The sequence below is a fragment of the Eptesicus fuscus genome, chromosome 8 (assembly GCF_027574615.1).
Source record: "Eptesicus fuscus isolate TK198812 chromosome 8, DD_ASM_mEF_20220401, whole genome shotgun sequence".
Classification (NCBI taxonomy): domain Eukaryota; kingdom Metazoa; phylum Chordata; class Mammalia; order Chiroptera; family Vespertilionidae; genus Eptesicus; species Eptesicus fuscus.
The window spans coordinates 92090418-92117885 of record NC_072480.1 but is presented as its reverse complement, the minus strand read 5'-3'; the positions used below and the strand labels follow the sequence as shown (position 1 = coordinate 92117885).

Below are 27468 nucleotides of genomic sequence, written 5' to 3'. Positions count from 1 at the left end.
CCAAGCCTTCACCCTGTGTGCATGGGTTATGCATATATGCATACAAGTTCTTAGGTTGATCTCTTCCCACCCACCAAGAATTTTCATTCTTTTTTTTTTTTTTTTTTTATTGAGGTATTATATGTGTACATATCTTACCATTGCCTCCCCCACCCCACACCCATACATGCCCTCACCCCCCAGAGTTTTGCGTCCATTGTTTATGCTTATATGCATGCATACAAGTCCTTCGTTTGATTTCTTATCTCCCCCACCTCTCCCTAACTTTCCCCCTGTAATTTGAAAGTCTGTTTGATGCTTTACTGTCTCTGTATCTATCTTTTTGTTCATCAGTTTATAATGTTCTTTACTATCCATAAATGAGTGAGATCATGTGGTATTTTTCTTTCATTGACTGGCTTATTTCACTTAGCATAATGTTCTCCAATTCCATCCAGGTTGCTGCAAATGATGAGAATTCCTTCTTTTTTATGGCAGCATAGTATTCCATTGTGTAGATGTACCACAGTTTTCTGATCCAGTCATCTGCTGACGGGCACCTAGGCTGTTTCCAAATCTTAGCTATTGTAAATTGTGCTGCTATGAACATAGGGGTGCATATATCCTTTCTGATTGGTGGTTCTAGTTTCTTTGGATATATTCCCAGGAGTGGGATTACTGGGTCAAATGGGAGTTCCATTTTCAGTTTTTTGAGGAAACTCCATACTGTTCTCCACAGTGGCTGCACCAGTCTGCATTCCCACCAGCAGTGCACGAGGGTTCCTTTTTCTCCGCATCCTCGCCAACACTTGTCGTTTGTTGATTTATTGATGATAGTCATTCTGACAGGTGTGAGATGGTACCTCATTGTTGTTTTGATTTGCATCTCTTGGATAATAAGTGACTTTGACCTTTACATGTCATGACATGCCAGTTGTTTCTTTTGTTGTGACACAGTACTGGGAAATCATGCTGTTGGTGTTTCCCTAATTGTGTTTTGTCTCTTTTTTCCTTCTTCTACTTCAAAATACTCTGGACAGCTGTGGGATGGGTAAGAACTTTTGCCAAATTTTGAAAAGCAACTCCCCTGCAGAGGCCTCCACAGGTAGCAGGAAGACATTCAGTATTCTGTTCTACCACCAACTGAGGTTTTCTACAAATAACCTAAGTGGTGTGGCTTCCTTCACTTCCATAGGGAGAATAATTCATACTAGATCGTTTTGTCGCAAAATATTACCCTATGTTCAGTAGGATTATCTCAATAAAGTTTTGTTTTGTTTTTAGATATTGTTAACTGGCCGATGTTAATTTAGTTAGGCCCTGGACCGATGCTTAATTTAGTTAGGCCCATTTTAGCATGCAAATTAGTTTTTTCCCATAGAAATGTTCCAAAAATAATATATCCCCTTGCTCCTCTCTTCCCACAACTCTCTTTCATAATATCTTTGTTGGAGTTAGTTTAAAATAGAATGTTTAATGACAAAAGTTTGAATAAAGTAATCCAATCATGTGGGAATTAAAAAATATTCTCCTTAAAAACTCTTGGGTCAAAGAGGAAATAAAACTCCAGTTATAGTCTATCTGGAAAGCAAGAATGCTAATACTGCAAGCAAAACTCATAACATGCAGCCAAAAATTTACTTTGGAGGAAAATTATTGGACTTAAAATTTTGTTACTAAACAAGAAGAATAAAATTTAATGAACTGACTATTAAATCTGAGGTTTTGGAAATGAACAAAAAAACAAAAACCATATATATACCCGCAGAAAGCAAGTTAACCTTTTGCACTCGGATGTCGAGTGTGACTCGACACGGTTAGCATTAGAGTAAAGGAATCAAGAAAAAAGCAAGCGAGTGCAAAGGGTTAAAACATTCATTAACAAGCACAAGCAGTAATTAAAAATTTGAAAGAGAAAAATTATTACATTAATAAGTCCAAGATCTGTTACTTTGAAGAAAAACCTTTGTGCTTGGCTGGCGAGGCTCAGTGGTGGAGCGTGGACCTATGAAGGAGGAGGTCACGATTCCATTCCTGGCCAGGGCACATGCCTGGGTTATGGGCTCAATCTCCAGTGTGGGGCATGCAGAAGGCAACTAATCAATGATTCTCTCTCATCATTGATGTTTCTATTTCTCTCTCCCTTCCTCTCTGAAATCAATAAAAATATATATTTTAAAATAAATAAAAAAGAAAAACCTTTGCATATCTCGCCACAGAAAAGGAAGAACATAATTTACAATATTAGGAGTGAGAGAAGAGATAAAGAGAGAGATATTTATTCATAGATAAGAATTAAAGCATTGTAAGAATTGAAAATCAGCCATTAGGAGATAATTTGTAAGTAAAATAGATATCAAATGAGATTTAGTAAGGAATGGAAATATTGAAATATTTATAACCACTTAAGACATTGAAATAATTATTAAAGAGTTATTTCTGAATAAAAAGAGTGTTTCAAGTAATAAATTATTTGTATATTGAAATCTTTCTAATCAATTGATATAATCATAGCCATGATGAATTCACCTAATAAAAGTAGCACAAATAGCCAGTCTCTCTTAAAAGCACAGGTGCAAAAAAAAAAGCCCCAAACAAAACAAACAACAACAAAAATACTGCCAACAAAACAAAATAATTACCACAGATAAAATGTAAGCAATATTAAAACATCAATACACCAATTCCAAGTTGGTCATACACCAACAATCTGACTTCTTTAATAACTAAGAAATCTATTACTATTGATAACACAGGACTAATGCTAGAAAGCAAATAATTCATCCAAGTACTATTAAAATGGCATACTGTTTATTCCTGATTTTCAAAATTAAAACTCAATAAACTAAGAATGGATCACTTCCACAATGTGATAAAAAATATCAAATTCAATGGTGAGATATTGGGAGTGTTCCCATTAAAAACAGGAGTGCACAGGAAAAGATGCTCAACGTCATTAATCATCAGAGAAATGCCAATCAAAATTATAGTGAGATACCATCTCACCCCTAGCAGAATGGCTGTAATAAAAAAGAGATTACAACAAGCATTGGCAGATATGTGGAAATATTGGAACCCTCATACTTGGTAGGAATATAAAATGATACAGCCACTTTGGAAAACAGTCTGAGAGTTCCTATAGAGGTTAAACAAAGAGTTACCATCTGATCCAGCAATCCCATTCCTAGGTACTGGTATATACAGCCAAGAGAAATGAAAACATATGCCCTCATCAACACTTGTATTAGAACGTGCATAGCAGCAATATTCATGACAGCCAGAAAGTAGAAACAATCCAAAGGACTATCAACTGACAAATGGATAAATAAAGTGTGGTATCTATATAGATAAAAGCCCAGTGACTGAACAGTGGAACGACCAGTCAACCAGTTGCTATGATGCGCACTGACCATTAGGGGGAAGACATTCAACGCAGGAGCTGCCCCCTGGTGGTCAGTGCGCTCCCACAGTGGGTTCAAGCACCGCTCGGCTGACCGGAATGAGCAGTGCTCCCACAGCGGGCCGATCCCCGCACCAGTGCACGAATCCGGGCACTGGGCCTCTAGTATCCATGTAATGAATTGTTACTTGGCAATAAAACAAAATGAATATGATGCTAAGTTACTTGGCAATAAAACAAAATGAATATGATACTATGTCACAAAGTGTAACATACTCTGTTTATATGAAATGTCCAGAATAAGCAAATGCATAGAGACAGAAAGTAGATTGATGGTTGCCTAGTGCTGAGGTGGTTTGGAAAGAATGCTAATGGGTACAGGGTTATTTTTTTCTTGGCGGGGGGCAGTGATGAAGATGATTTAAAATTGATTGTGATAATGTTTGCACAATGATGATATGTACAATGCTGTGAATATACTTAAAACCATTGAATAGTATAAATTGTATGAAATGTGAATTATATCTCAATAAAGCTGTTATTAAAAGAAGAAAACAACACAAGAGTGGCGGCTGTCACCACTGTCATTGTTATTTTCAAGGTTCTAGTTTATGTCATTAAACAAGGGGGGAAAGTGGTATAAATACTGGAAAGGAAAAGACAAGTTATTATAGAAAATATTCCTCTCTACTCAAGTGACTTTATTGAAGATCCAAGTGACTTTATTAAAAAAAGCATTAGAATCAATAAAAGAGCTTGGTAAAGAATCAGTTATAAAACATAAAGTTAGGTCATAGGTTACTATCCTTACTGTATAAACTGTTCTGATGAATATGTAAGGAATGATGGTCACCTAGGAGGAAAGTAAACCAACTATATGAAGACCATTGACGAAAGAGACAGAGGGATGGAGACCCATTGAAAGAATGTGAAGCGTATCAGTAACAACAGAAGTACTTTTTAAAAACCGGAAGCTGATAGGTTCTTAAATGAACATCTTTAAGAAACAACCATTCACCAAGTCTCAAGAAATATGCAACCACCCTGGCGTAAATGGTCTGACTAAAGAAAATATTTTAAGTACCTAATGCTGTATTTACCTCATTAGATCCCTGGAAATTGGGAAGAAATGGGATGGGACCTGGAAGACTGGTTTGGTTCTAAGAGCTCAGAGGAGACTGGACGATGGGTGTTTGAGTGCTGTTTGCCCTTGGAGTTGTCCTTGCAGTGTTCATTAGGTTGCATACCCACCTAGGTCTTCCTTGGAGCAGTTGAGAAGCCTTGGGCTCTCCAGTCACCTCAGGACCACAGCTGCTCCATTGGGCTAAAGAAGGGGGCAAATACGATCCACTAGTCCCTAAGCTGCCTCATGGATGGCAAGTGACCATCCTGACTTGGGCTCTCCAGTCACCTCAGGACCACAGCTGCTCCATTGGGCTAAAGAAGGGGGCAAATACGATCCACTAGTCCCTAAGCTGCCTCATGGATGGCAAGTGACCATCCTGACTTGAGGGATGAGGGAAGAGCCATCGTCCATCTTCAGTTTTTCACTCGCCCTGGAGAGACTGTCTTGTCATTTCCATTACATTTCGTATTGGAATGATCCTGGTGCACACATCCTTGAAATTGCTTTGCATGTAAGAAATATATGCTTGATAAAAAATTATTTCCAAGAAATCTCTCCTAACAGTTCAAATTAGCTCAGTGGTGAGAATTCCATTTGTTAGAGAGATTTTACTATAAGTGAACGTGAGCATCTTAATTGGAGAGGTTTTCCTTGGAAATATACAGAACACTTCTCTGATATTTTTTGCTCCCAGATGTGTATTTCTATTTCCTGCTCATTTATGTGGAACTAACAGCCTTGAGACAATTTCTACAACCGTGAAACACATAGGAAAGTATGTTTTCTTTTTAATAGAAAATAATCCATACATAGTTATTGTGTGAATGCTGAACTTTGATACACACACTACCTGCCTTAAATTAGAATTATATAATTACAGTGAAATGAAAACACTGACCTATTTCAGATATAGAAAGGGTAATCTTAAAGAAGAGGTTTTACAAATATTTTGTGGTACATTAAAGGTTATATTTAAGTAATTGAAGAAATTTTATCTTTTGATATACAGATTCATATTCTGAGATCTAATTAATTTAAGGGGAAAGTTTTGTTTTTTTTCTTATTGGGAAAATTCTCAAATTGCATTTTGGATTAAGTACAAGCTTACCTACTTGTTTTTCACTTTCCTGACTAGCTCCGGTGCTTTAACCATGCCTGTGTCAAACTGCTTTCCCTAGGTCGAAAATGTCCGCTTGTTAGATCGAATATCTTCCAAAAAAGCAGCCCTGGGAACTCTGTATTTGACAGCTACTCATGTCATATTCGTGGAAAATGCACCTGACACAAGAAAGGAAACATGGGTATGCATTCCTTGTTTACCTTGTTTGAAGTAGAGAGCTTCATCCTCCATTCTTTTGTTTGTCCCCAGGGTGAGGTGGGTGGACTCTTGGTATGTGGGTATTCAGGGGACTGTTTGGGGAATGTGACCTTGGCCTTTTCCTGTACAGAGTCCAATCTTCTTCATCTACATATTCATTTTAAACACTAATTGTTTGACTATCATCAAAGATAGACCTAGAAAGAGCCAGAGATATAAGTTGTTCATGTCACAGCTTTTGAGTAGAGATTCCGTAATGTCAATCCCAGATACAGTCATTTTATTCTGTTGTCTCCACTTTTCTGATAATTAAAAGGGAGGGAGGGAGGGAGGGAGGGAGGGAGGGAGGAAGGAAGGAAGGAAGGAAGGAAGGAAGGAAGGAAGGAAGGAAGGAAGGAAGGAAGGAAGGAAGGAGGAAGGAAGGAAGGAAGGAAGGAAGGGAGAAAGGAAAGCTAGGGAAGCGTCCTATCATCAGGTATTTCTGCTACACAATCATGAGACTCGATATTCCTTATTTTATATAGCCCGCTCACCATGACACCATGACCAAGGCCAGAACCGCTGAATTGTAGATTGGCCTTTTCTCTATTCCACAGACATTGTTCTGTTTGCAGCTGAAGGTGGCAGGCACTACTTACTGGAGAGAAAATGAAAGAATAAAATGTTTGCCATGGAGGACTGAGGAGAGACACTCCTGAGACAACAGACATGCCCTTCAGCATGATTTCCCTTAAAATAAATCTCCTCTGCAGCCAGCCTGACCCCCAGCAACTTAGAAAACAAGTGCAAGTTGCTAGTGAACTTGAGCATTCCACGCGGAACTCAGGAGCACGGTGGCCCCTCCCAGCGGAGTCATCTCTGACTTTTGTTGATTGCAAGATTTATTTTACTAACTTCTCATGACCTTCTTTCATTTGAGCTATTAACCGCAATCAACGTTTGACTACCAAAATGTTCCCTTGCCCGGCCTTGTGCAAAAGAGCATGCTGAATCGTTGGCTTCAAATCATGAGCCTGGGTATCCGAAAGCTCAACGTAGAAAAAAAAACAAAACGGGAAATTTAGACAGTTGGTTCTTTCCCAAAACATCTCAGTTCTTGTTATCTGAGTGCAGGTGTTGAGCTAGCGGAAGGGTGGGGAGTGTTGCCGGTCTGTCTGTGTGGCTCTGGGATCTGGGTCACTCCTCGTCCTGTTTATCAGTTGTTGGTGCTTAGCTTATCCACATTCACTTTCGGTTGCAGATTCTTCACAGCCAGATTTCCACCATCGAAAAACAGGCAACAACTGCCACCGGATGCCATCTGCTTATTCGTTGCAAGAACTTCCAGCTCTTACAACTCATCATACCCCAGGAGCGAGACTGCCACGACGTGTACATCTCTCTGATACGCCTCACAAGGCCAGGTAGGCCAGAGGAGCTCGGCATTGCACGTGGACCACCCAACCTTCAGAAATTCACAAATCACACCCAGCCAGTGCATGTAGCGCTTGAGCATTTATAGTGTCTTAGGAATCAGATGATACCCCAGGCCTCCGGAGAGGCCAAGAAATCGGAATTATAGCTTTCCCTCTGTCATTATTCTGAGCATTCACTTTATCTCTGGGGGTTATAAGCGTGTTTATTTTCCCTTCAGGGTAAAATCATCTTAAAATTATGCCCTTCTGATACTGTGAGAATCAAGTGACCTGGATTGAGGTCTAAGCCCAAACTGACAAATTGTTTCCTATGGAAAACATTGCTGTCAAACAATTCCAATGCAGTCTCCCCATCTTGGGGCTTTTAAGGCTTGGTTTCTGTTCCTTTTTGATAGTAACGTACGTGTCCCAAGGTTGGTATAACTAGACCGTGTTAGCATCATTGAATATTCAAAGTGTGGATCTGTTTAATCTCCTAAACAGAAGCTCTTTAAATGCCCTTGGAAGATAGTTTGGTTGATGTGAGAAGTATCTATATATATAAAAGCCAAGCCATGGAATGACCAGAACAACTGGTTGCTATGACACTCACTACAGCCGGCCAACCAGCCCAATTGGGGGCGGGGTTGGCCGGTCAACCTCCCACTTCCCTTCCCCGCAGCCCATCAGACCTCAATCTGCCCCGATCGGGGCAGGCCGGCTGAACCCCACATGTGCACGAATTCGTGCACTGGGTCTCTAGTTGTGATATATCCCTCATTTGGGTCTTCCGATTTGTAGCCTATTACCTACTTCTATAGAAGTGTGTCTTGTCTCCCTGTGTGGTCTCTGTGAGTTGTGGGTTCTTATTGCTTAAAAGAAATACATATCGCCCGGCTGGCATGGCTCAGTGGTTGAGCATCAACCTATGAACCAGGAGGTCACGGTTCAATTCCCAGTCAGGGCACATACCCAGGTTGTGGGCTTGGTCCCCAGTGTGAGGCATGCAGGAGACAGCCAATCCATGAATCTCTCTCATCATTGATGTTTCTCTCTCTCTCTCTCTCCCTCTTCCTTCCTCTCTGAAATCAATAAAATGAAATACATGCCTAAGTTTCTTAGGAGAATACAGTGAAAAGAGGTCCTTGATGTAAAAGTCATATTCGTGGTAGTGCTACCCAGAAGTCATTCGTAAGGAAATAGGATATGGGCTTGTAGTTACTTTGCTGAATGCTTTGCAATTCAGGACCAGAGGTTTGATGATGCCCCTCAAGGCAGTGGGTCGGGTCCTCAGTTTCTTGGGCCCTGACCACATCATTGGTAGATAGATAGCTAAGAGCTAAAGTTAGGTCATGAAAACGGTGCCAGGGGCTGTCAGAACCTGATGATTCTGTGTGCTCCTCTTTGAAGGCAGCTGGTTGGAGCATTTTCATCTTGCTATGTTGAGAAGAACTGCAGAGTTAGCCAGGAAAGCGGTTGAACTTTTGGGAGGCGGCACTATAATTGGAACAGAGGTCTGGGAAGATGGACATGAGGTTGCATGCAGCCGAGAATGCGAGGACAGTTGTGGGCCAGCAGTTTCTGTGTCACTGATTAATGGGTGTGCTGGATAACAAATGAGCTCCGACCGGATTAATGGGGTTTAGGAATAGCCTGGAGACCTGGGAAAGGGCTACGCAGCTGGAAGATCCCAGGGCGGTGCGGGCTCCGGCCCCGAGGATGGCGAGTGCCGGGACCCACAATGTGAGGATCCCCACTGGGGGGAAATCACAGCGTTCCCTGGTTTTAAAAAATGCACACTTTTTCTTAAAAATGAACTTTTGAGAGTTAGTTATTAGACAGCCACAGATCAAAAAAGGAAACCATAGTAATTAATTGAATTAAAACCGTTATCTTAGAAGATTTTAAAAAGCCACCAGCATTTTGAAACATTGGAATGAGAAGTGACAGTTTACATAAACCACAGTACTTTAATAAGTGTGGGAAGATGAAGTAGGGCCCAAGCAGTTTCACAGTTGACTGTTCAAGGCCGTGCTAAAATTAGGACAGATTACAGCCTATAGCCTTGGGAGTAGGGTTTTGAATCTGGGTGGAAGTGGGAAATGGGGGTGGAGGGGGTTCCAGCTGGGGCCAGGGGTGGCTTATCAGAATCATTCAAGGATCTTTCACAAAATACCTTCCCCTTCCTCCAGGTATATCAGAAAAGAGTGTGTGTGTGTGTGTGTGTGTGTGTGTGTGTGTGTGTGTGTGTGTGGTATACTTTGAGTTCTAGTGGTACAATATAGCTCTGTGCTTAGTCGCCAACACAAATCACATACTTCAGCTTCCTTTATGGACATAGCTGGCCACAAGGTCCTGCAGAGGACATGTTTTTTTTTTAATAAAAGAAGAAATGTTGGGAGTCCATTGAAGTCAAGGCCTGTGAGGGAGATATTTCCAAAGACCTTGAGATTTTCTTTCCCCTGAATTAGGATTTCTGGGGGAAGGGTAAGCCAAATGACTAACACATTTGGTGACATTTTGTTGGTTTGCCTTTTTAATGAATTAAGATTGGTCAGAATTTGCCCTGGCTGGTGTTGCCCAGTGGCTAGAGGGCTGGCCCTCAAATGGAAGGGTCATGGGTTCGATTCCAGGCAAGGGTACATACCTGGGTTGCAGGTTCCCCGCCACCCGGTTGGGGCTCATGGGGGAGGCAACCAGTTGATGTGAAGTTGAGGATTCACAACAACAACAACAAAAAAGACTGGTAAGAATTTGGTCATGGACTATAAAGATTTCAATAAAAAAAATAATGTAGCCTAATTCAGTGAGTTCGTTAATTCTTAGTCAAGAAATAACTTAGGTTAAAATAATGGCGTGGCCCAAGTGAGAAAATAAGTTAGATTCAAAGTACAAATCAGGTTATACACTTTTCTGATTAAAAGAAGACCCCTGTTTCTCAGAGAACTTCCATTTTCCCCATGTTCTTTATTTTCTTCTTCCTCTAATTTGCTGCCTACTGTTTATTTTTGTAGCAGTTATCTTTCTCTCTTTAGTGTTTGTGGGCCCTTTAACATTTAAAACATCTTTTTTATTTCCCCATTTTTACTAAACTATTTTTTCATTTTATCTTCGTCCCCAATTCTTAAAATCTCATAATGCTTGGCTGGTGTGGCTCAATGGTTGAGCGTCAGCCTATGAACCAGCAGGTCATGGTTCAATTCCCAATCAGGGCACATGCCCAGATGGCTCAATCCCCTGTAGGGGGCCTGCAGGAGGCAGCCGATCAATGGTTCACTCTCATCATTGATGTTTCTCTCTCTTCCTCTCTGAAATAAAATATGTCCTATATAATAAAAGGCTAATATGCAAATTGTTCCCTCAACCAGGAGTTCGACCAGGGGGTGGGGCCAGCCAGCCAACCTCCCACAGTCCCCCCTGACCCCCCAGCTGGCCCGGCCCAATCGGCTCCGATCAGGGCAGGCTGGCCGGACCCCACCCATGCACCAGGCCTCTAGTGTGTGTGTGTGTGTGTGTGTGTGTGTGTGTGTGTGTGTGTGTGTGTGTATATATATATACATATATATATATATTCAAAAAATAAAATCATAATTGATATAGTCATTTGCTTAACATAATTTTTTACAGTCTTTGTCTTGTCCTTACAGCGTCAGCAGATTTCACAGTGGCCATTTCCTTTCTATTGATTATACTAACCTCTGAGTCCACAGTTCTTTTCTCCTAAGTGTGAGCTTCAGCAATCCTGATGTTTAATTTGAACGCTTGTTTGTTGAAAATACACAGGAAAAGTCTCATTTTTATTTTAAGTGCAAAATCCAATAATAGCTGTGTTATCTTCTCACCCCTCTTTAAATGGTTTTCAGGTTCATTTATTTTAAGTTGCCCAATTTAAGCAGACCATTTGGAGCAATTGAACTTTCGGTTGTTACTTTTGAATCTAAAAAGCCCACATTTCTGTGTCCTTCTGGTGACTTTCCCTCCCCTCACCCACCCTTCCCATTCAGCTGCTGCTGATTCATGTTTGTTTTTCCTTTCAGTTAAAAAAAAAAAATGTGTAAGGGAAACAATCAGTAGTGTGATTATATCATCCGGTTTTTACATTGGTTGTTACACGTTTCCTTTTGATTTGTAAAGTACTTTTTATTTTCATATTCAATTACTTCTCCTCCTAGGTAGTCTATAATAAGAGGAAATTGTCCCCATATTTTTTCCCTAAATATTCTGTTTTCATAACCTTTATCCTGATTCCTGGGAAACAAGCGCGGTTATTTTTCTTTCTTCCCCAAGTGCCTTGTTTTACCCACAGCTCTCTTCCTGGGTGGAATGCACAGCCGATCCCTCTTTATGGGAGGGAAGCAGCAGAGGTTGGTGCCCGGGAAGGACCTTCTGTGGGCTTGGTGGTTCCAAGTCGCAAGGGTTTCCGCTGATGGCGTGCATCTTCTCTGGGAGGCAGGAAGTGGGATGGTCTGAGAGTGCTGGAGTTGCTGAGGGCAGCGGGTCCTGAAGCCATCGTGGTGACACAGGCTGTGTTAATGATGAGCGGCAGGGCTGACAGAGCCACGTCTGTGAAACACGCATCTCTGGACTTGGGTCGAGCGTATGCTGTCTGCTTAGTCCCGAGACAGTGATTTGGCTTTTCTAGAAACATAGGCAAAGTGCTGTTCACTCCAAATTCAATGTGGTATATTTTCAGAAATTACCATTTTCCTCTCTGAATAGATAGAAACACCTTCAAGTCTGTCTTTGTTGAGCAATTACATGATTTAAGTAGGTCAATAAATACTAGAATAATTTACACTTACCCCGTATTTTCCGGGGTACAAGACGACTGGGCGTATACAAGATTTTCCTGGGTTAAAAAGTCGTCTTATACGCCGGAAAATACGGTACCTTTTTCTGGAAGAAAGTTTTAATGAGAGGCGCACATTCCGTCTACCTCCCCAGTCCCAGGCTCGGGGAGTGTTTGCTTCTCGTGGGAGGAGCTCCTGTGTCCCCTAGTGATGTCCCCTAGTGATGGGGCCCTGGGGTGAGGCCTTCCGGGCACCTCCTGTGAAACCTGCCGCCCCCGACAGCTAAAGACGTCCCATGTGGGCTGTGGCGGCCCAGGCTCTGGGATGTGAAAAGCCAGCGGAGTATTGAACACGTCTGTTCTAAGAGGGGCGACCCATCAGGGATTTGACCTTCCTCCAGGGGACAGATAAGTGTTTTCTCAGTTCAGATTCTGTCAAGACTAGAGATTTCTCTGGCCCTCCTCTTGTTTTTAACTTACTTCCCTGCCACTTACTAAACAGTCTGCGAGGTATTTTGCAGGAGCTGGAGGGGCGGGGAAGAGAATATTGCGGATGGGAACTCTTCCGTGACATTTGTCACTGCGCTAATGGCACTTTTTCATTTTTTCCCGGTAGACTTCTCCTGGGCTGGCCTCCGGGTGGGGAGTTTGCCCACATGAGCAAGACTGTGCTCTGACGGACAGAAATGTAGGTTTCTCTGCCCTCATCGAGGCTTTGACTTAAAGTGGGATGGACGGGTGGTGGGTCACCCTTTTTCTTGAAAAATAACTGGAAGCAAAAATCTCGTAACTCCAGTAGAAACCCATTCTCCTGTCTCCCAACTGGAGAGCAATCTTCTTGACGCCTGTCACAGATTACCCTTGCTTTCATGTATGCACAGCGTCCTTGCCTCTTGCCAGTGATGACAAGCGTGAGCCCATGCCCAGAACACTCGCTGATCGTAGATGATAATTCTTCTATCCTATAGGCCCATTTGTAAATACGGAACGAGGGAACTTAATGTCCACGATTACTCCTCACTCCTGAGCTCTTCTTTCCCTCAGGGAACTGGCTTTCTCAAGGGACTTTGTTGGCATCTTCAGCCGATTGCACTTGCGGTTAGCAGGATGCTGTCAGAGCCTGACTCATGAAAATGGTACTTAGCGATGGGAACGATGTGTCAGGGTCAAGTCGGCTGTTCCCAGAACAGAATCTCACTTTTCTATGCCGTCGGCTCAATCAGCTAAGATTGTAAGCAACACTCTACTGACGGCAGCTGCTTCGTGTTGGTGTGTGCAGGTGTCTGTGTGTGTGCATTTTCTTGTTCGCTGAAGTCACCGTTGTTCTAAATTCTGACGTGTAGAAATACGGCATCGAGAGAGACAGAGACAGAACGTAGCTTATCTCACTGGTACCCCACAATCTTTGAACTTCGCTCTTATGAGGCAGGGTATGCGCCTAATGGGAACGTATGTATTTCAATAGGACCCTTATCTTTCTTCCTCCTCGTACATGAGCTCCTCGGTCACCATGGCGCTGGGAGCTGAGTTTTCATCGCAGGATGCCTGCGTGTCACTGAGACCGCGTGCACCGCCTTGTCCACACCGCGTACTTCAACAGATTAAGGAATAAGGTGGGACCTGAGCCAACGGTGAGGGGCAAGACATCTATTGGAGAAAAACGGGATGATTAAGGATATGGAACAAGGAAAGACAAGATACAGAGGTGGCCGATCAGGGCAGAAGGGAGAAGGAGCTGCCTTGGAGGAGCACTGTGGGGGGTAGGAACATGTACTGAACAGCCAGCTTGCCTAATTCAAGTTCAGACTCCCCAGTTGCTAGCTGTGTGACCCTTTGCTCAGATTTCTCCTCTGTAAGATGAGGCCCATCATGGTGCCTGCTAGGTGGGTTCATACATTTAACTAGAACAAATGCGGGATGAAACAGGGTTTGGTGAGTTATCAGCCACGAGTCACTATCACCGGAAGTGCTTAGATCTGTACCGTCCAGTGTGGGAGCCGCTGGCCATATGTACGGGTAGCTGCTAGAGTTTGACGTGTGGCTGGAATGAGCTAAGATGTGCTGGTAAGGCCCTAGCCGGTTTGGCTCAGTGGATAGAGCGTCAGCCTGCGGACTAAAGTGTCTTGGGTTCGATTCTGGTCAAGAGTACATGCCCAGGTTGTGGGCTCAATCCCCAGTAGGGGGCATGCGGGAGGCAACTGATCAATGATTCTCTCTGATCATTGATGTTTTTCTCTATCTCCCTCCCTCTCCCTTCCTCTCTGAAATCAATAAAAAAAAAAATAGATGTGTTGGTAAGTGTGAAATATACACAGAAATTTCAAAGACAGTACAACCCAAAACATATAAGCTATCAATGAATAAGTTTTACAATATGTACATGTTGAAATAGCAATATTTTAGATATATTGGGTTAAATAAATTATATTAGTAAAATGAATGTCATTGTTTCTTCTCAGCTTTTTAACATCGCTACGAGGACACTGACCAGGACGTACATGGCTTGTTTAGATTTCTGTTGGACAGCACGGACCTCGATGCTTCCCGCAGAGAAAAGCAGAGCCCACAAACCAAATCCTAGCTATTATTGGGGGAGAGGGGAATGGGTCTGGCCGCGGAGGCATAAAAGGCAAAGCTATCCTGGCAGAACTGAAAGAAGAACTTCATTACATGTTCCTCAACTTGCCCCTCTTGACCAGGGTGCCATGCCCTCTGAATTGATATTTTTTTAGGGATCCTATAAATATTGTCTGAGCAGTACAATCATGACATTTATGTGGTCGTAAAAAGCTCAAATGTTTTCAGTGCAAACATATAAATATATCCTACAGCTTTCCCAACTGTTTTCTTTTTTAATACCGTAGAGCATCAAAATGTGGCAGCAGCCTGGGCACCGGCCCATCTCCCAGAGGCCCTCCCGAATCCAAGCTCAGTAGACATAACCTTGACCTCTAATGAATGCAACCGTTCTTAATTAATATTTATGCTTTGTATTTTATGTGGTCCGGAAAATATATTTGCTTTCAAAAGCGACTAAAAAAGAAAAAAGAAAGAAAGTGCAACCCAGCCAGTGTGGCTCAGTGGTTGAGCATCGAACTATGAACCAGGAGATCACGGTTTCGATTCCCGGTCAGGCCATATGCCTGGGTTGCGGGCTCGATCCCCAGTGCAGGGCATGCAGGAGGCAGCCAATCAATGATTCTCTCTGATCATTGATGTTTCTCTCTCTCTCTCCCTTCCCCTTCCTCTCTGAAATCAATAAAAATATATTTAAAAAAAAAGAAAGCACAAAATGGAGAAGACCTTGTTTCTAACATGAAAGAAGCTCTTGCAGGGTTGAGTCCGGCTGTCCCAGGTCTCCCTGTCCTTGCTGGGAGGAGGTGGGTGGCCCTGCCCACAGGACAGGGCACCGCTGGGTTCCCAGGGGCGAGGGCTGGGCTGGCCTCTCCGTGTGCCCCAGCCGGACAGAGATGCTTTGAAGAGCTTTGGTTCTGGCAGTGACTGAGCTTGATTAGGCGTTATTCTCCTTTCCTTGCAGTTAAATACGAGGAGTTATACTGCTTTTCATTCAACCCCAAGCTGGATAAAGAAGAAAGAGAGCAGGGCTGGATGCTGCTGGACCTCAGCGAAGAGTACAAGCGCATGGGCCTCCCTGACGACCACTGGCAGCTCAGCGATGTGAACAGAGACTACAGAGTAAGTGGAGGGAGGCGTTAGTGAAAGCTGATCCTCGGTCCAAATGCAGTTGTGATTGCACACAGCTTAGCGTGGCTCCTGCTCGCCCTCCTTTCGTTTCCGTCGCTCTTTATAGATGCGAATGTGTGGCTTTCCAAGTCTCTCTTGGTGATGGCTGGGTGTATGTCCTACCCGTTCCTAGAATCAGAAAGTCTGCATGAGGAAACCATGGGGACCATCCCCTCCACACCCTTCCTCTAACGGTTGAGGGAATGGGAACCCCGACAGGCCCCATGGTGGAACCCCTGGCCCAGCATGTGGTGGGAGCGCCGGCCAGGACCTCGTCTCTCCCACCGAGTCTTTTTATAGCGCAGCAAGTGATGAGTGGGGTGGCCACAGCGACGCCGATGGCAGTTTGGCACCAGCTCTGCTCTGTACTCACTGAACTCGTGGTTGGTACACAAGGTCACCAGGAGGCTTCCCTGGAGAAATGTGGAGAACAGTGTCTCCACGCTCAGAACGGAGAATGGGGAGGAAGGGAAGCAGGAGTGGCAGACCAATCCCATGTTCTTCCTAATGGTGGGCTTACAGATCAGTGTTGGTTTCCCCATTCATTTTTAGTTTTTATTATTCTTTTACTAGAGGCCCGGTGCACGAAATTTGTGCACAGGGAGTGGGGGTCCCCTCAGCCCAGCCTGCACCCTCTCCAATCCGGGACCCCTCGGGGGATGTCTGACTGCCAGTTGTCCCACTGCCCCCCCCCCCCCCCCCCGCCCCCCCCCCCCCCCCCCCCGCCGGTCTGGTTGCTGCCAACTGCCCCAGCAGTCGGACACCCCTCTCACAATCCGGGACTGCTGGCTCCTAACTGCTCACCTGCCTACCTGCCTGATCGCCCCTAACTGCCCTCCCTGCCAGCCAGATCACCTCTAACTGCCTCTGCCTGCTGGCCTGATCGCCCCCAACTACCCGCCCTGCTGGCCTGGTTGCCCTCAACTGCCCCCCCTGCTGGCCTGGTCGCCCCTCATGCCCCACCCCCCCTGCCGGCCTGGTCACCTCCAACTGCCCCCCCTGCTGGCCTGGTCGCCCCTCACTGCCCCCCCTGCTGGCCTGGTTGCTGCCAACTGCTCCCCCTGCTGGCCTGGTCACCCTTCACTGACCCCCTGCTGGCCTGGTCGCCCCATGCCGCCTGCTGTTCAGTTGTTTGGTCATCCCTCACTAACCCCCCTGCCGGCCTTGTCGCCCCACGCAGCCTGCTGTTCAGTGGTTACTGTGAGGCAGTCCTAACCAATTTGCAGATTACCCTTTTATTAGTAAAGATAGATTTTTTTCCATCACCATTTATCCCCTCCATGCCCTCTTCCACCTCTTCCCCCACCCTTGCAATCACCACACTGTTGTTCCTATTCATTTAAAAAAATATTTTAAGTAATAAAAGTAATGTAAGAACATTGCAGAGAATTTACAAAAGAAAAAGAGAAAAGAGAAAACACACCCACCACCCCATTGCCCTAACACTCTTCTGTTAAGATTTAACATTTTCCTTCAGATGTTTTTCTCATCTGCATAATTTAATAACTTTTTTATATAAGTGATATATTTCATTGTTTAAAATTGGAAAATGCAGCGGAAAGGAACCATTCAAATACCTATAACAAACATGGAATCATACTACGTGTATTCTGCCTTTCTTCACATGGCAGAACGTGAGTATTTTTTTCTGCCAATAAATATATTTTATATTGTTTAAAACATTATATACTATTACATTATAGGTCTATGTCATAGTTAGTTTACCTAGTTCCAGTTTTTAGACATTTAGATTATTGTTATTTAACATTATTTTAAATAACATAGTGAGAATATTCTGGTAAGTATACCTTTGCCACATTGAAAAATCCTTTTTTAAAGAAAGTTTCCTATCAGTGGAATTTCTAGGTCCAAAGGTTTACGCAAGTTTTTGGACATATTGTCAACAGAACTACAGAAAAGTTGTGCCAGTTTCTGTAAATTCCCAGGAGTTGTGTATGAGAATGCTTGATTCTTGGTACTCTCACCAGTAAAGAGTTTATTTCTTTAAAAATCTTTGGACAACTTGATAGTGAGGACAGGTGATTTCTCATTTTAATTTCATATGCATGCTTTGTATGTACTGACTGACCATTTATAGCTTATCTCCTGTTAATTGATAACATTTCTGGTTACATATTTTGAATCTTGAATATTTTCTTCATCCTATTATAAGGATTTTCTGTATTGCTACACAGGATGTGTATCAGTCAGTTAAATGATCATATAACATTTTATCAAATGAAGGTACCATAGTATACTTAAGTATTCCCATTATTAGATATTTAAATTACTCATTTTAAAAACCATGTGAATTTGTTAATTAATCATATTGTTAAATTTGAACAAATGCCAGTCTGATTGGCATGAAATGGGTCTCAGTGTGATTTTATTTCCATCCCCTTCATCACTAGCAAGTCTGAGCCTGTGTTTATTGACGGTTCAAGTTGACTCTTCTGTGAATTGCCTATTCATATTTTTGGTCCTTTTTTCCCCCTCTAAGGTTGTCCTTTTCTTATTGATTTGTAGAAATTTTTTATGTATTCTAGATAATAATCTGTTATCATGTATGGCTGTTGCAATTATCTCCTCTCAGAAGGTATTTCTGTGCTGTTCCCAGAGTATCCTCTGATCCTCAGAAGTTTTGAATTGTCAATCTTTCCGAATTTGGTTCATGAGTTAGTATATTGTTTTTTCAATATTTCGGGTCTTTTTACTAACAACACAGTTTGACACTGTACAATTTCAGTAATTACATTTTATTAATTATGGTTGTTATAGCTTTGTAATAAATCTGGATATCCTACAGGCCAGGCCCTTGGACGTTGCTCTTCTGAATATCTCGAATTCATAGATTAGTTGGGATAGGATGGATGATTTCATGATACTGAATTTTCTTCATAATGACCCGTAAATCTAACAACCATAACCTTACACTGCAAGTAGACATTTGGGGCCTTTTGGTCTCTATCATTATAAAGTATCTGGCTAATGTGACCGGAAAGCCGGTTCTCACACTGAAGCCAACCGCTGCAGTGGATGGTTAGCCTGGAAACGAAAGGAAGGAAAACCCAAGGTTAGCAAAGAAAAAATTTTAACGGGACACACCCTTGGGTCAGGAAGAAAATTTTATGGCATAATATTTTCTTGGGAACCCGGATTCTTCCTATTTTTAATGAGATTTTCATCTGGAATTAGCCCCACAAACATGACTCAGATTTAGTCACTTAAGTCCTACACGGTAGAGGCTGCAAAACATGAGTCCCTTAGCATTGCTTTTCAAAAGTAACACACAGCAAACCAAAACTAACAATACACCGATTGTGTTGAAACAGAAAAGGTGAAAACCCAGGGAATTTTCTGATTTTACAAATATCATTGAAATAGGGGGAAAGATGATGCACCCTTATTTATTACCAATCTAGAAATATAAAAAAAGTTGGTTCTTTCAAAAATTTGTGACGAATACTGCATTGAGAAGGTTATGTCTTCATCTATTATTTTGGTTTTTAACCTCATGGTTGAGAAGATGTTTAACTTTTCTTCCTTCCTTTACATGACTTATTTCTTCTCACAAATTCTTTGAGGTCAGTGGAGCTGGAGGTGCCATCTGAGGGAGAGGAAGCTATTGTCCAGGGTGGGAATGGCCCCACCCAGAGAGTACAAAGACGGTTCTGCCGTTTTCTATTCACTGCTCTTGGGCAGGCTAATTATTATTATTGTCATCATCATCTCTGTTGTCATCTCTATTACCCCTATTTATAAGACACGGTGCATGGTAGTCTAACCCTCTAAAGTAAGATTTTCTTTTGTACCTACCTCCTGAAATTATCTTTTATTATATAACATAATTAACACTCATTGCTAGGCTAAATTTTTAATCTATTTCTCTTGGAATAAAATTTAAAGTATAATCCAAACCAGTAATTTTTTAAAAATTTGTTTATTTTTGTTCTCCACATCTATTTTTTATGTATATTTTGATTTATATATAAATCATTTTATGCTGCTCATACTCTTCTTCTTCTCCCCATTACACCATAAAGTCCTTGAAATAAATTTTAGGTCCTAAATGTCGAAAAAGGAAGTTATCTATGTAGATATATCTCAGTTTTTGACAACCAACTCTTATTTCAAAGTGCTCAGCTGAGTGATTCGTCCTCAGGAAATACAGAGATGTGAGCAAGATGCCTGGAATGGCACCTCAGATGGATCTTATCTTGCAATTCAAAATACATTCACTGGAAGATTGTAACCAGGCCAACAAAGATCAGGCCTTGAAGTCAACAACTCTTTTGTCTTTATTGCTGCCCTAGCACCTAACATAATGCCTAGCGGTAGTAAGTGTTCAGTAAAACTTGTCTAGTGAGTGAAAGAATTCCCAAAACGATTCCTCTTGGCAAGGCCAACCCAGACATGCAGGCACTGCAGGCAGGCTAATTCATTTAGTGCAGGTCAAAGAAAATTGTTTCCTTATTAATAAAAAAATTATGCAGAAAGCATTTTAACCTAATCTACTTCCATTGGCTATGGCAGTCAGGGTAAAGAAAGTTCAACAGAAGAGCTTGTGGTGGTGAGCACACAGTACGGTGTATAGATGATGTGGTACAGAATGGTGCACCTGAAATCTGTGTAATTTGGTTAACCAGTGCCACCCCCATAAATTCAATAAAAAGGAGGCGGGGGGGGGGGGGGGAGAAGAAAAGCATTTGCTACTTTTCTGAGCTTCTCATATTCTCTCCGAATTTCTGTATATGATTTTCCAAACCAGGCAACATTTTGGGAACTGCAATGAGTGGGTTTCAGAATCTGGTGGCAGACGCTGTGCTGTGCTGTACATCATTCGTTGTCAGGATTTTGGCTATAACTGCGTGAGCCTGTTGCAAAAATGGCAGCAGCCAGTGCTACCTCGGCTTGTTTTAATTTCCAACTGACAGTGCTGTTGACTTTTGTGAAAGCGGGATGAATGTACTTTTTCCAACTTGGTTAAGTAGTTGTGCCTTGAAACCCGAGTTACCGGGCATCGCGAGTCTGACTTTTTTCCAAAGGTGTTTTCGCTTCAGTTAGAGCTTTTCATGCAAGTGCTCATCAGAATGCCCCCAGTTCCAGCTCTGACCCTCGGAGTCTCTCCCCCGAGGCCCCACGGGAGAGCAGGAGGCCCTGTGGCTGGCATTGCTGTGCTCCTGGAGGGGTGGCCTTGAGGCTGCTACAAGCCTGACCACTATTGTCTGGGCTCAGGGTGGTGAGCTCCCAGGCCTTGCACCTGCCAGCCACAAAGGTCTGCCTTTTCCTGCTCTGTGGAGAGAGAGCCCAGGGACCAGGAGAGGGCAGGAGAGTCTTCCTCTCCTTGTGGAGAGAGAGGAACCTGGGTGGATAGACAACAGCCGGGTCCCTGAGTAGGGCGGGGCTGAGTATCAAGGAGCGTGAGCTCTGGGTGTCTGCCTTCTCTCTGGGTGCCGTCCCAGTTATGGTCCACATCAGGGCCATGACCTGGGCCAAGCTGGGCATCTGTCGACCTTGGGAGGCCATCAGAGGACCTGGCAGAAGCTCCCAAGTTCCTAGCTCATCTCTTGCTCCTTAGAAAGGCTGTATGTAGCCCTGGCCGGCGTGACTCAGTGGATAGGGCCTCAGCCTGTGCACCAGAGGGTCACGGGTTCAATTCCTGGTCAGCAGCATGTACCTGGGTTGTGGGTTTGCTCCCTGCTCCCAGTCGGGGCACAGGCAGGAGGCAATGAGTCAATGTATCTCCATCACATCAATGTTTCTCTCTCTCTCTTTCTCTCTCTCTAGCCCCCCCACTCCCTCCCTCCTTCCTCCCTTCCACTCTTTCTGAAAAAGCAATGTAAAAAATATCCTTAGGTGAGGTTTAACAAAGAAGAAAAACAAAAAAAGAAAGGCTGTATGTAATAAGCATGCTAAGGCATCTCACCCATTACTTCCTTATGCTTATCTCACCCATTACTTCCTTATTCTTAATCCACCCTATATAATAAAAGGCTAATATGCAAATTGTCCCCTCGACCGGGAGTTCAACCAGGGGGTAGGGCTGGCTGGCCAACCGCTCACAGCCCCTCCCCCCAGCCGGCCCTGTCCCCCAATTACCCCCCCCCCCCGATCGGCCCACCCCCACCCCGATCAGGAGCGGGGTCAGCCATCCATCCTCCCATGTCCCCACCCCCCGGCCTGCCCGCCCTATCGGCCCCAATAGGGGCAGGCCTGCCGGACCCCACTCATGCACGAATTTGTGCACTGGGCCTCTAGTTTAATCATAAATAACTTTGCAATTCCATGGTGTTGTTATAAGAAGAAAGTAGATAATCCCCAACTTACTGAAAACGTACCAATTTCCCTTCTAAAACTGTTATTTTAAGAAAATGTTACTGTTCGGATGCAATGACTGCATGTCTCTTGAACCTCAGACAAGCAGGTGTGGTCTGTGTTGTAATGTCCTCACCCACTGACTAAGGGAGGTGAGACACGGGGAAGGAAGCCTGGTGTCTGTGGCAGAGATTCCAGGAAAAGCTCCCCAGGTCCTCGTGGGCGGGGCCCTATGTTGTAGGAGCGGATTTTCCTCCAGAGCGTCAGTACCAAAGCCCACATTAAGGTCTGGTGATCGTCCCTAAAATGTCTTTGACAAGATGCTGAAATTACATTTGGGGTCCTTTATTTTCCCCTCCTGCTCAATGTTGTTCTCCAATCTGGTGACAAAGGCAGTGCAGGCAGGCGAGGGAAGGGCCATCGGGGAGCAGGGTGTGAGCTTCGCAGGCTGGGATCTCACTTCAGTCCCATCTTCCCAGTGCGGAAGGCGGGGTGTGGGGGGACAATGGACAGAGGCCATGCAGATAAAGCACTTCCACTGTTGCTATCCTGGCTCGAGGGGTCCTCTTGAAACGCCCAGGAAGATGCTTGACTTCCGGGAAATAGCCACTTGCTTTGGCAAAGCCCAGAACTGCCTTCGGAGCCGCCTTCACTCTGCCAAGAGATTGATTGGTTGATGTCGAAGCACAGTGTGTCCGGCAAGCAATCGGCTGCTGCTGCTGCTGCCGCTTCTAACACTGGAGTCAGACGCAGTGGCTTATGAAGTCCTTTGTCCTGGCGTCACCGGATTTCATCCTTATACCAACCCCGTGGGGTGATATTCCTGTTTCAGGGACCAGAAACCACAGCGCTCGGTGTAGTGGGGCTTCCAAAGGTCATGAGGTCGGCAAGTCAGAGCCAGGTCCTAAAGCGCTGATTTCCGACTAAACTGCAAGATCCTTTGAAGGCGCCAGTGTCCACAGTGGGAATCACTGCCAGGGCTGCACAGAGCGAGCGAATCCTTTCTTATAAAATCGGCACATGAGGAACAAAAATAAAGCTGCTATATTGTGCGGGGAGTCAGAAGTCCACATGAGCTGGGAGCTGGGGTGGGGGGCGTGGTGAAGGATGGGGGAGGATTCTTGAAGGAGGTGGAATGAGGTTGGCCCGTGAAGAATGGATGAGAGGTGGGAAGGTGGAAGGAAGGAGTATGGAGGGAGGCCTCGGGGGCAAGAGTGCACACAGTGTGTGCTGGGACAGAGACGGGACAGTGCTGCTGGTGCTTGCGTTTCCCACAGTCAGACTATCTTTCTTTATATTGACTGATTGATTCTATAGAGAGAGGAAGAGAAAGAGAGAAACATCGATTTGTTGTTCCACTTATTTATGCAATCACTAGAGGCCCGGTGCACGAAATTCGTGCACAGGGGGGCGGGTTGTCCCTCAGCCCAGCCTGCACCCTCTCCAATCTGGGACCCCTTGAGGGGTGTCTGACTGCCCGTTTAGGATAGGATCGGGCCTAAACGGGCAGTCGGACATCCCTCTCACAATCCAGGACTGCTGGCTCCCAACTGCTCGCCTGCCTGCCTTCCTGATTGCCCCTAACCGCTTCTGCCTGCCAGCCTGATTACCCCCTAACCACTCCCCTGCCAACCTAATTGATGCCTAACTGCTCCCCTGCCAGACGGATTGCCCCTAACTGCCCTCCCCTGCAGGCCTGGTCACCCCCAACTGCCCTCCCCTGCAGGCCTGGTCCCCTGCAACTGCCCTCCCTTGCAAGCCTGATCCCTCCCAACTGCCCTCCCCTGCTGGCCATCTTATGGTGGCCATCTTGTGTCCACATGGGGGCAGCCATCTTTGACCCCATGGGGGCAGCCATCTTGTGTTGGAGTGATGGTCAATTTGCGTATTACTCTTTTATTAGATAGGATTGGTTGATCCTTTTATGTGCCCTGACCAGGGATTGAACCCACAACCTTGTTGCATTGGGATGCTGCCCTAACCAACTGAGCTACCCGGCCAGGGCCGGGCGAGGCTCTTTCAATCAGTGCAGGCAGCGAAGGTTTTCTCAGCTGCCAGGATGCAGAATTGCCATGTGTCCCTTTTGATGGAAGAACTGCTCACTTGTCACTGTCTCGCCTCCCACGGAGAGCCCTTGGGAAAGCTCCTTTTTACAAGGCAGGGTGCTCAGGAGCATCTCGCTTCCCTTCGCTCCGACGCCGTAGACGCAGCAGCCCTTCCCTCCTTCCTCTGCAGCGGCCTTGGGTTTCCCCACAATGGCCTCCTCTGGGACCTTTCCGTCGACACCCACCTGTAAGCCTGGCGGGCGGAACTTGAGCTTTTCGTGGCGGTCTGCAGAGCGTGACTAGATTGCCTAAAAACCCGCTATGCTTCCTGTAACAGGTTTGTGACTCCTACCCGACCGAGCTGTACGTCCCCAAATCGGCCACCGCACACATCATCGTGGGGAGTTCCAAATTCCGGAGCAGACGGCGGTTTCCTGCCCTGTCTTACTACAGTAAAGATAACCACGTAAGTCCCCAGGCATGCCTTTGTTCTGCGCTCTGCGTTATCATCAGCGGGCATTCCTCGCGGCGTCCGGCTGTGTGTGTGTTTGCTTTCTTCCCAGAGGCATGCGGGTATGGCTGTGTGTGGTACGACACAACACAGCTATGCTGGGACCCTTAGCTCATTGCATTTATTTGACAATAAAATAATGGGACGGAGTCAGAAAGTGCCTCGACTTAACCATCCGAGTGAGTGGAGGGGAGGTGCTATGCTTGCTCACACAGATCCTTTGCAACGCCTCTCTTTGAAAAGCCCCCCGAATCCACTGGCCCCCCCCCTTCTTCTTTTTAATGGCACATTTTTAATGTCTCCCACATATGAAATATTTGTTTATGGAGAGTGGGTTTATTTTTTAATTAATTAATTTTTAAAAAATCCTCACCCAAGGATATTTTTCCATTGATTTTTAGAGAGAGTGGAAGAGAGAGGGCAAGACAAGGAGAAACATCCATGTGAGAGAAACTCATCGATTGGTTGCCTCCTGCATGCGCCCCCAACCAGGGCCTGGGCTGGGGAGGAACCTGCAACCGGGGTACATGCCCTTGACCGGAATCGAACCCAGGACCGTTTGGTCCTCAGGCCGATGCTCTGTGCACTGAGCCAAACCAGCTAGGGCAAGAATGGGTTTATTTTTAAACATTATTTGTAAATGCTACAGTTAGGTGTGTCTGCCACCAACAGAACCACGTGGCAGTGGCTTAAACAGGATGGAACTTTATTCTTTCTCACCTAAACCTCCAAAGGTGAGCAGTCCAGGCCTGATGTGGTGGCTCTCCACCACTTACCTGTCAGGGACCCAAGCCCCTCGCACCTGTCTGGTCTGCCACCCCGGGGCTTGGCCTCATCGTAGGGTGTAAGAGACGACTTTAGTACCAGCCGTCACCTCCACGTGGTGCCGTCACAGCCTTTGGGGGGTGGTTTCTGAAACGGTCACGTGACACTTCCGCTCACACCCGTTCCTCAGAGCTGCCCAGGACAGGTGAGAAAATACAGTCCATGGGTAACCATGCGAACAACGCAAAGCTGTGGTTCCGTTTCTGTGGAGGACAAGAAAACAAATGTGGGAAGACGAGAATGGTCTTTGCCACCCACTGACTTCAGCCAGGTGCAAAAGGTGGGTTTTCCAGCTAGATAACATGTCCGTCGGTTCAGAGCCAAGTGAGGCTGTAGACCAAGCATGTCAAACTCGCGGCCCGCGGGCCGCACGCCTCGTTTACTAGTATTTGGCCCATGTTAGCCTTTGAGTTTGACATGCGTGCTGTAGACAGTTGCAGCAGGTGTGTGTGTGTGTGTGTGAGAGAGTGTGTGTGAGTATGTATGATATGCATGCACCTGCAGGCGGGGAGGAGGGTAGGGTCCGTCAGGTTCTAAAGGGAGGCTTTTGCAAAGTGACTTGGAGCTGTTTCCAGAGCGAGCAGCAGCCTCCGGCGTGGCCCGCTTTAAAGGAAAATACTCATTTAGCGGGGTAAGTTCCGTTAGTTGAAAGGCCATAAATGATCGTATTTTTAGTTACACTCGCTGCTCTGAACTGGGGTCTAAAAATGGCAACTATTTTATTAATGTCCCTATTATTTCACTCCAAATATAGCTCAACCTTTACAGAACTGGAGCAATGGTGAGAGGCAAAGGAAAATATGAATCCTTTTTGTAAAAGAAAAAAAATGATGGAATGAACAGGGACGTTTACGATGCTGTACTTGAAATTAGGATGCCAGTAGCAGTTACCTCTTTTTTTGGGTGTGGTTTTTTTTTGTTGTTGTTTTTTTTGTAGCATCCATTGATAAACAAGAGGGGTCTTTTATTCTTTTATTGTGAGGTGGTAGGGATGCGCTGGGGATTTAAAATGTGAGCGTAGTGCTGTCTGAGATCCTTGGGAAAGGGTGAGCATTATAAAGGGCAAGTGTGGAATGTCTCGGAATCGGATCAAATTTTTCACAGTTAAACCACAGAGCCCGGCTTCCCCTGACTCCCCAGACCCTCCCGGCTCCCCGGGTGCCCTCGCGTGCTAGTCTTCAGGGGCGGTGTGTGCATCCTCGGACAAATTCTCACCATTTAAATGGTTCCCTCCCCGTCGAACTCCTCTGCGAGGACCTAAGAAATTGCCCAGTGGCAGCTGTCCTTAGCTCTTTAGCCCAGATCAGGTATCGGGTAAAGGCAGCTCAGAGGTGCTCTCTGCAGTCAGCATCCCCTAAGCAGGAGCAGAGCTGACCCCCTAACGGTGGGAGGAACAAGCTCCGTGAAGGCCAGGTGTGGGGACTGCCTTTCCCCCCATTGGACGTACCTGCCCTTCCACCCCCTTCGGTTCCTCCCTCAGTTCCCCCCTCCCCCGGTCCTCCCCCAAGCTGGCGATCCTCTCATCCATGTTCAGACCCTCCGTCCCTTCCCCCTCCTCACGGCCATTGGACGTGTGCTGCCAGGGACTCAGGATGTAAGCTGCAAGGCTATGCGATTTGCTTAGAGTCACCCAGCTAGGAATGTTAGAGCGGAGACAACACCCCCAGACAGTCCAGGACCTGTGTGAAGGAGGCTGGTGGAGGGGCCCCAGAGCCAGGCCAGCAGGGAAACACGACGGTGGGGTGGAGCGGGGGGACGAGTGGGTGGCACACGGAGAAGTGTGAATCCTGGAGGACTTTCTGGAGGAGGCAACCACCCCCTGAAGGAGGGGCCTTATGAAGACTCCAGCATGACCTCGGAGCTTGGCTGTCTCTCTCCTCCCAGCATCCCCAGTCCTCCAGCAGCTTGTAGGAAAAGGCACGGTTCAGGTTTGGCAGCCAAACCTGGAGAGTCGAGATCCTGTGTTTCCACAGCAACCGAATCCTTAACAGCATCCACTAAAGACATTATTTGGCTGCAGTG

At 45.2% G+C, this 27468-nt stretch overlaps 1 protein-coding gene across 1 annotated transcript in view; it reads left to right on the top strand.

The window, feature by feature from the left end:
- Positions 1-15600: 15600 nt before the first annotated feature.
- Positions 15601-27468, top strand: part of MTMR7 (myotubularin related protein 7) — a 45422-nt gene continuing 33554 nt past the window's right edge. Inside the window, exons 1-2 of the mRNA XM_008146228.3 lie at positions 15601-15702; positions 24448-24576. Of these exons, the coding sequence (XP_008144450.2) occupies positions 15616-15702; positions 24448-24576 (216 nt within the window). The 5' untranslated portion in view covers positions 15601-15615. The remainder of the gene's footprint in view (positions 15703-24447; positions 24577-27468) is intronic.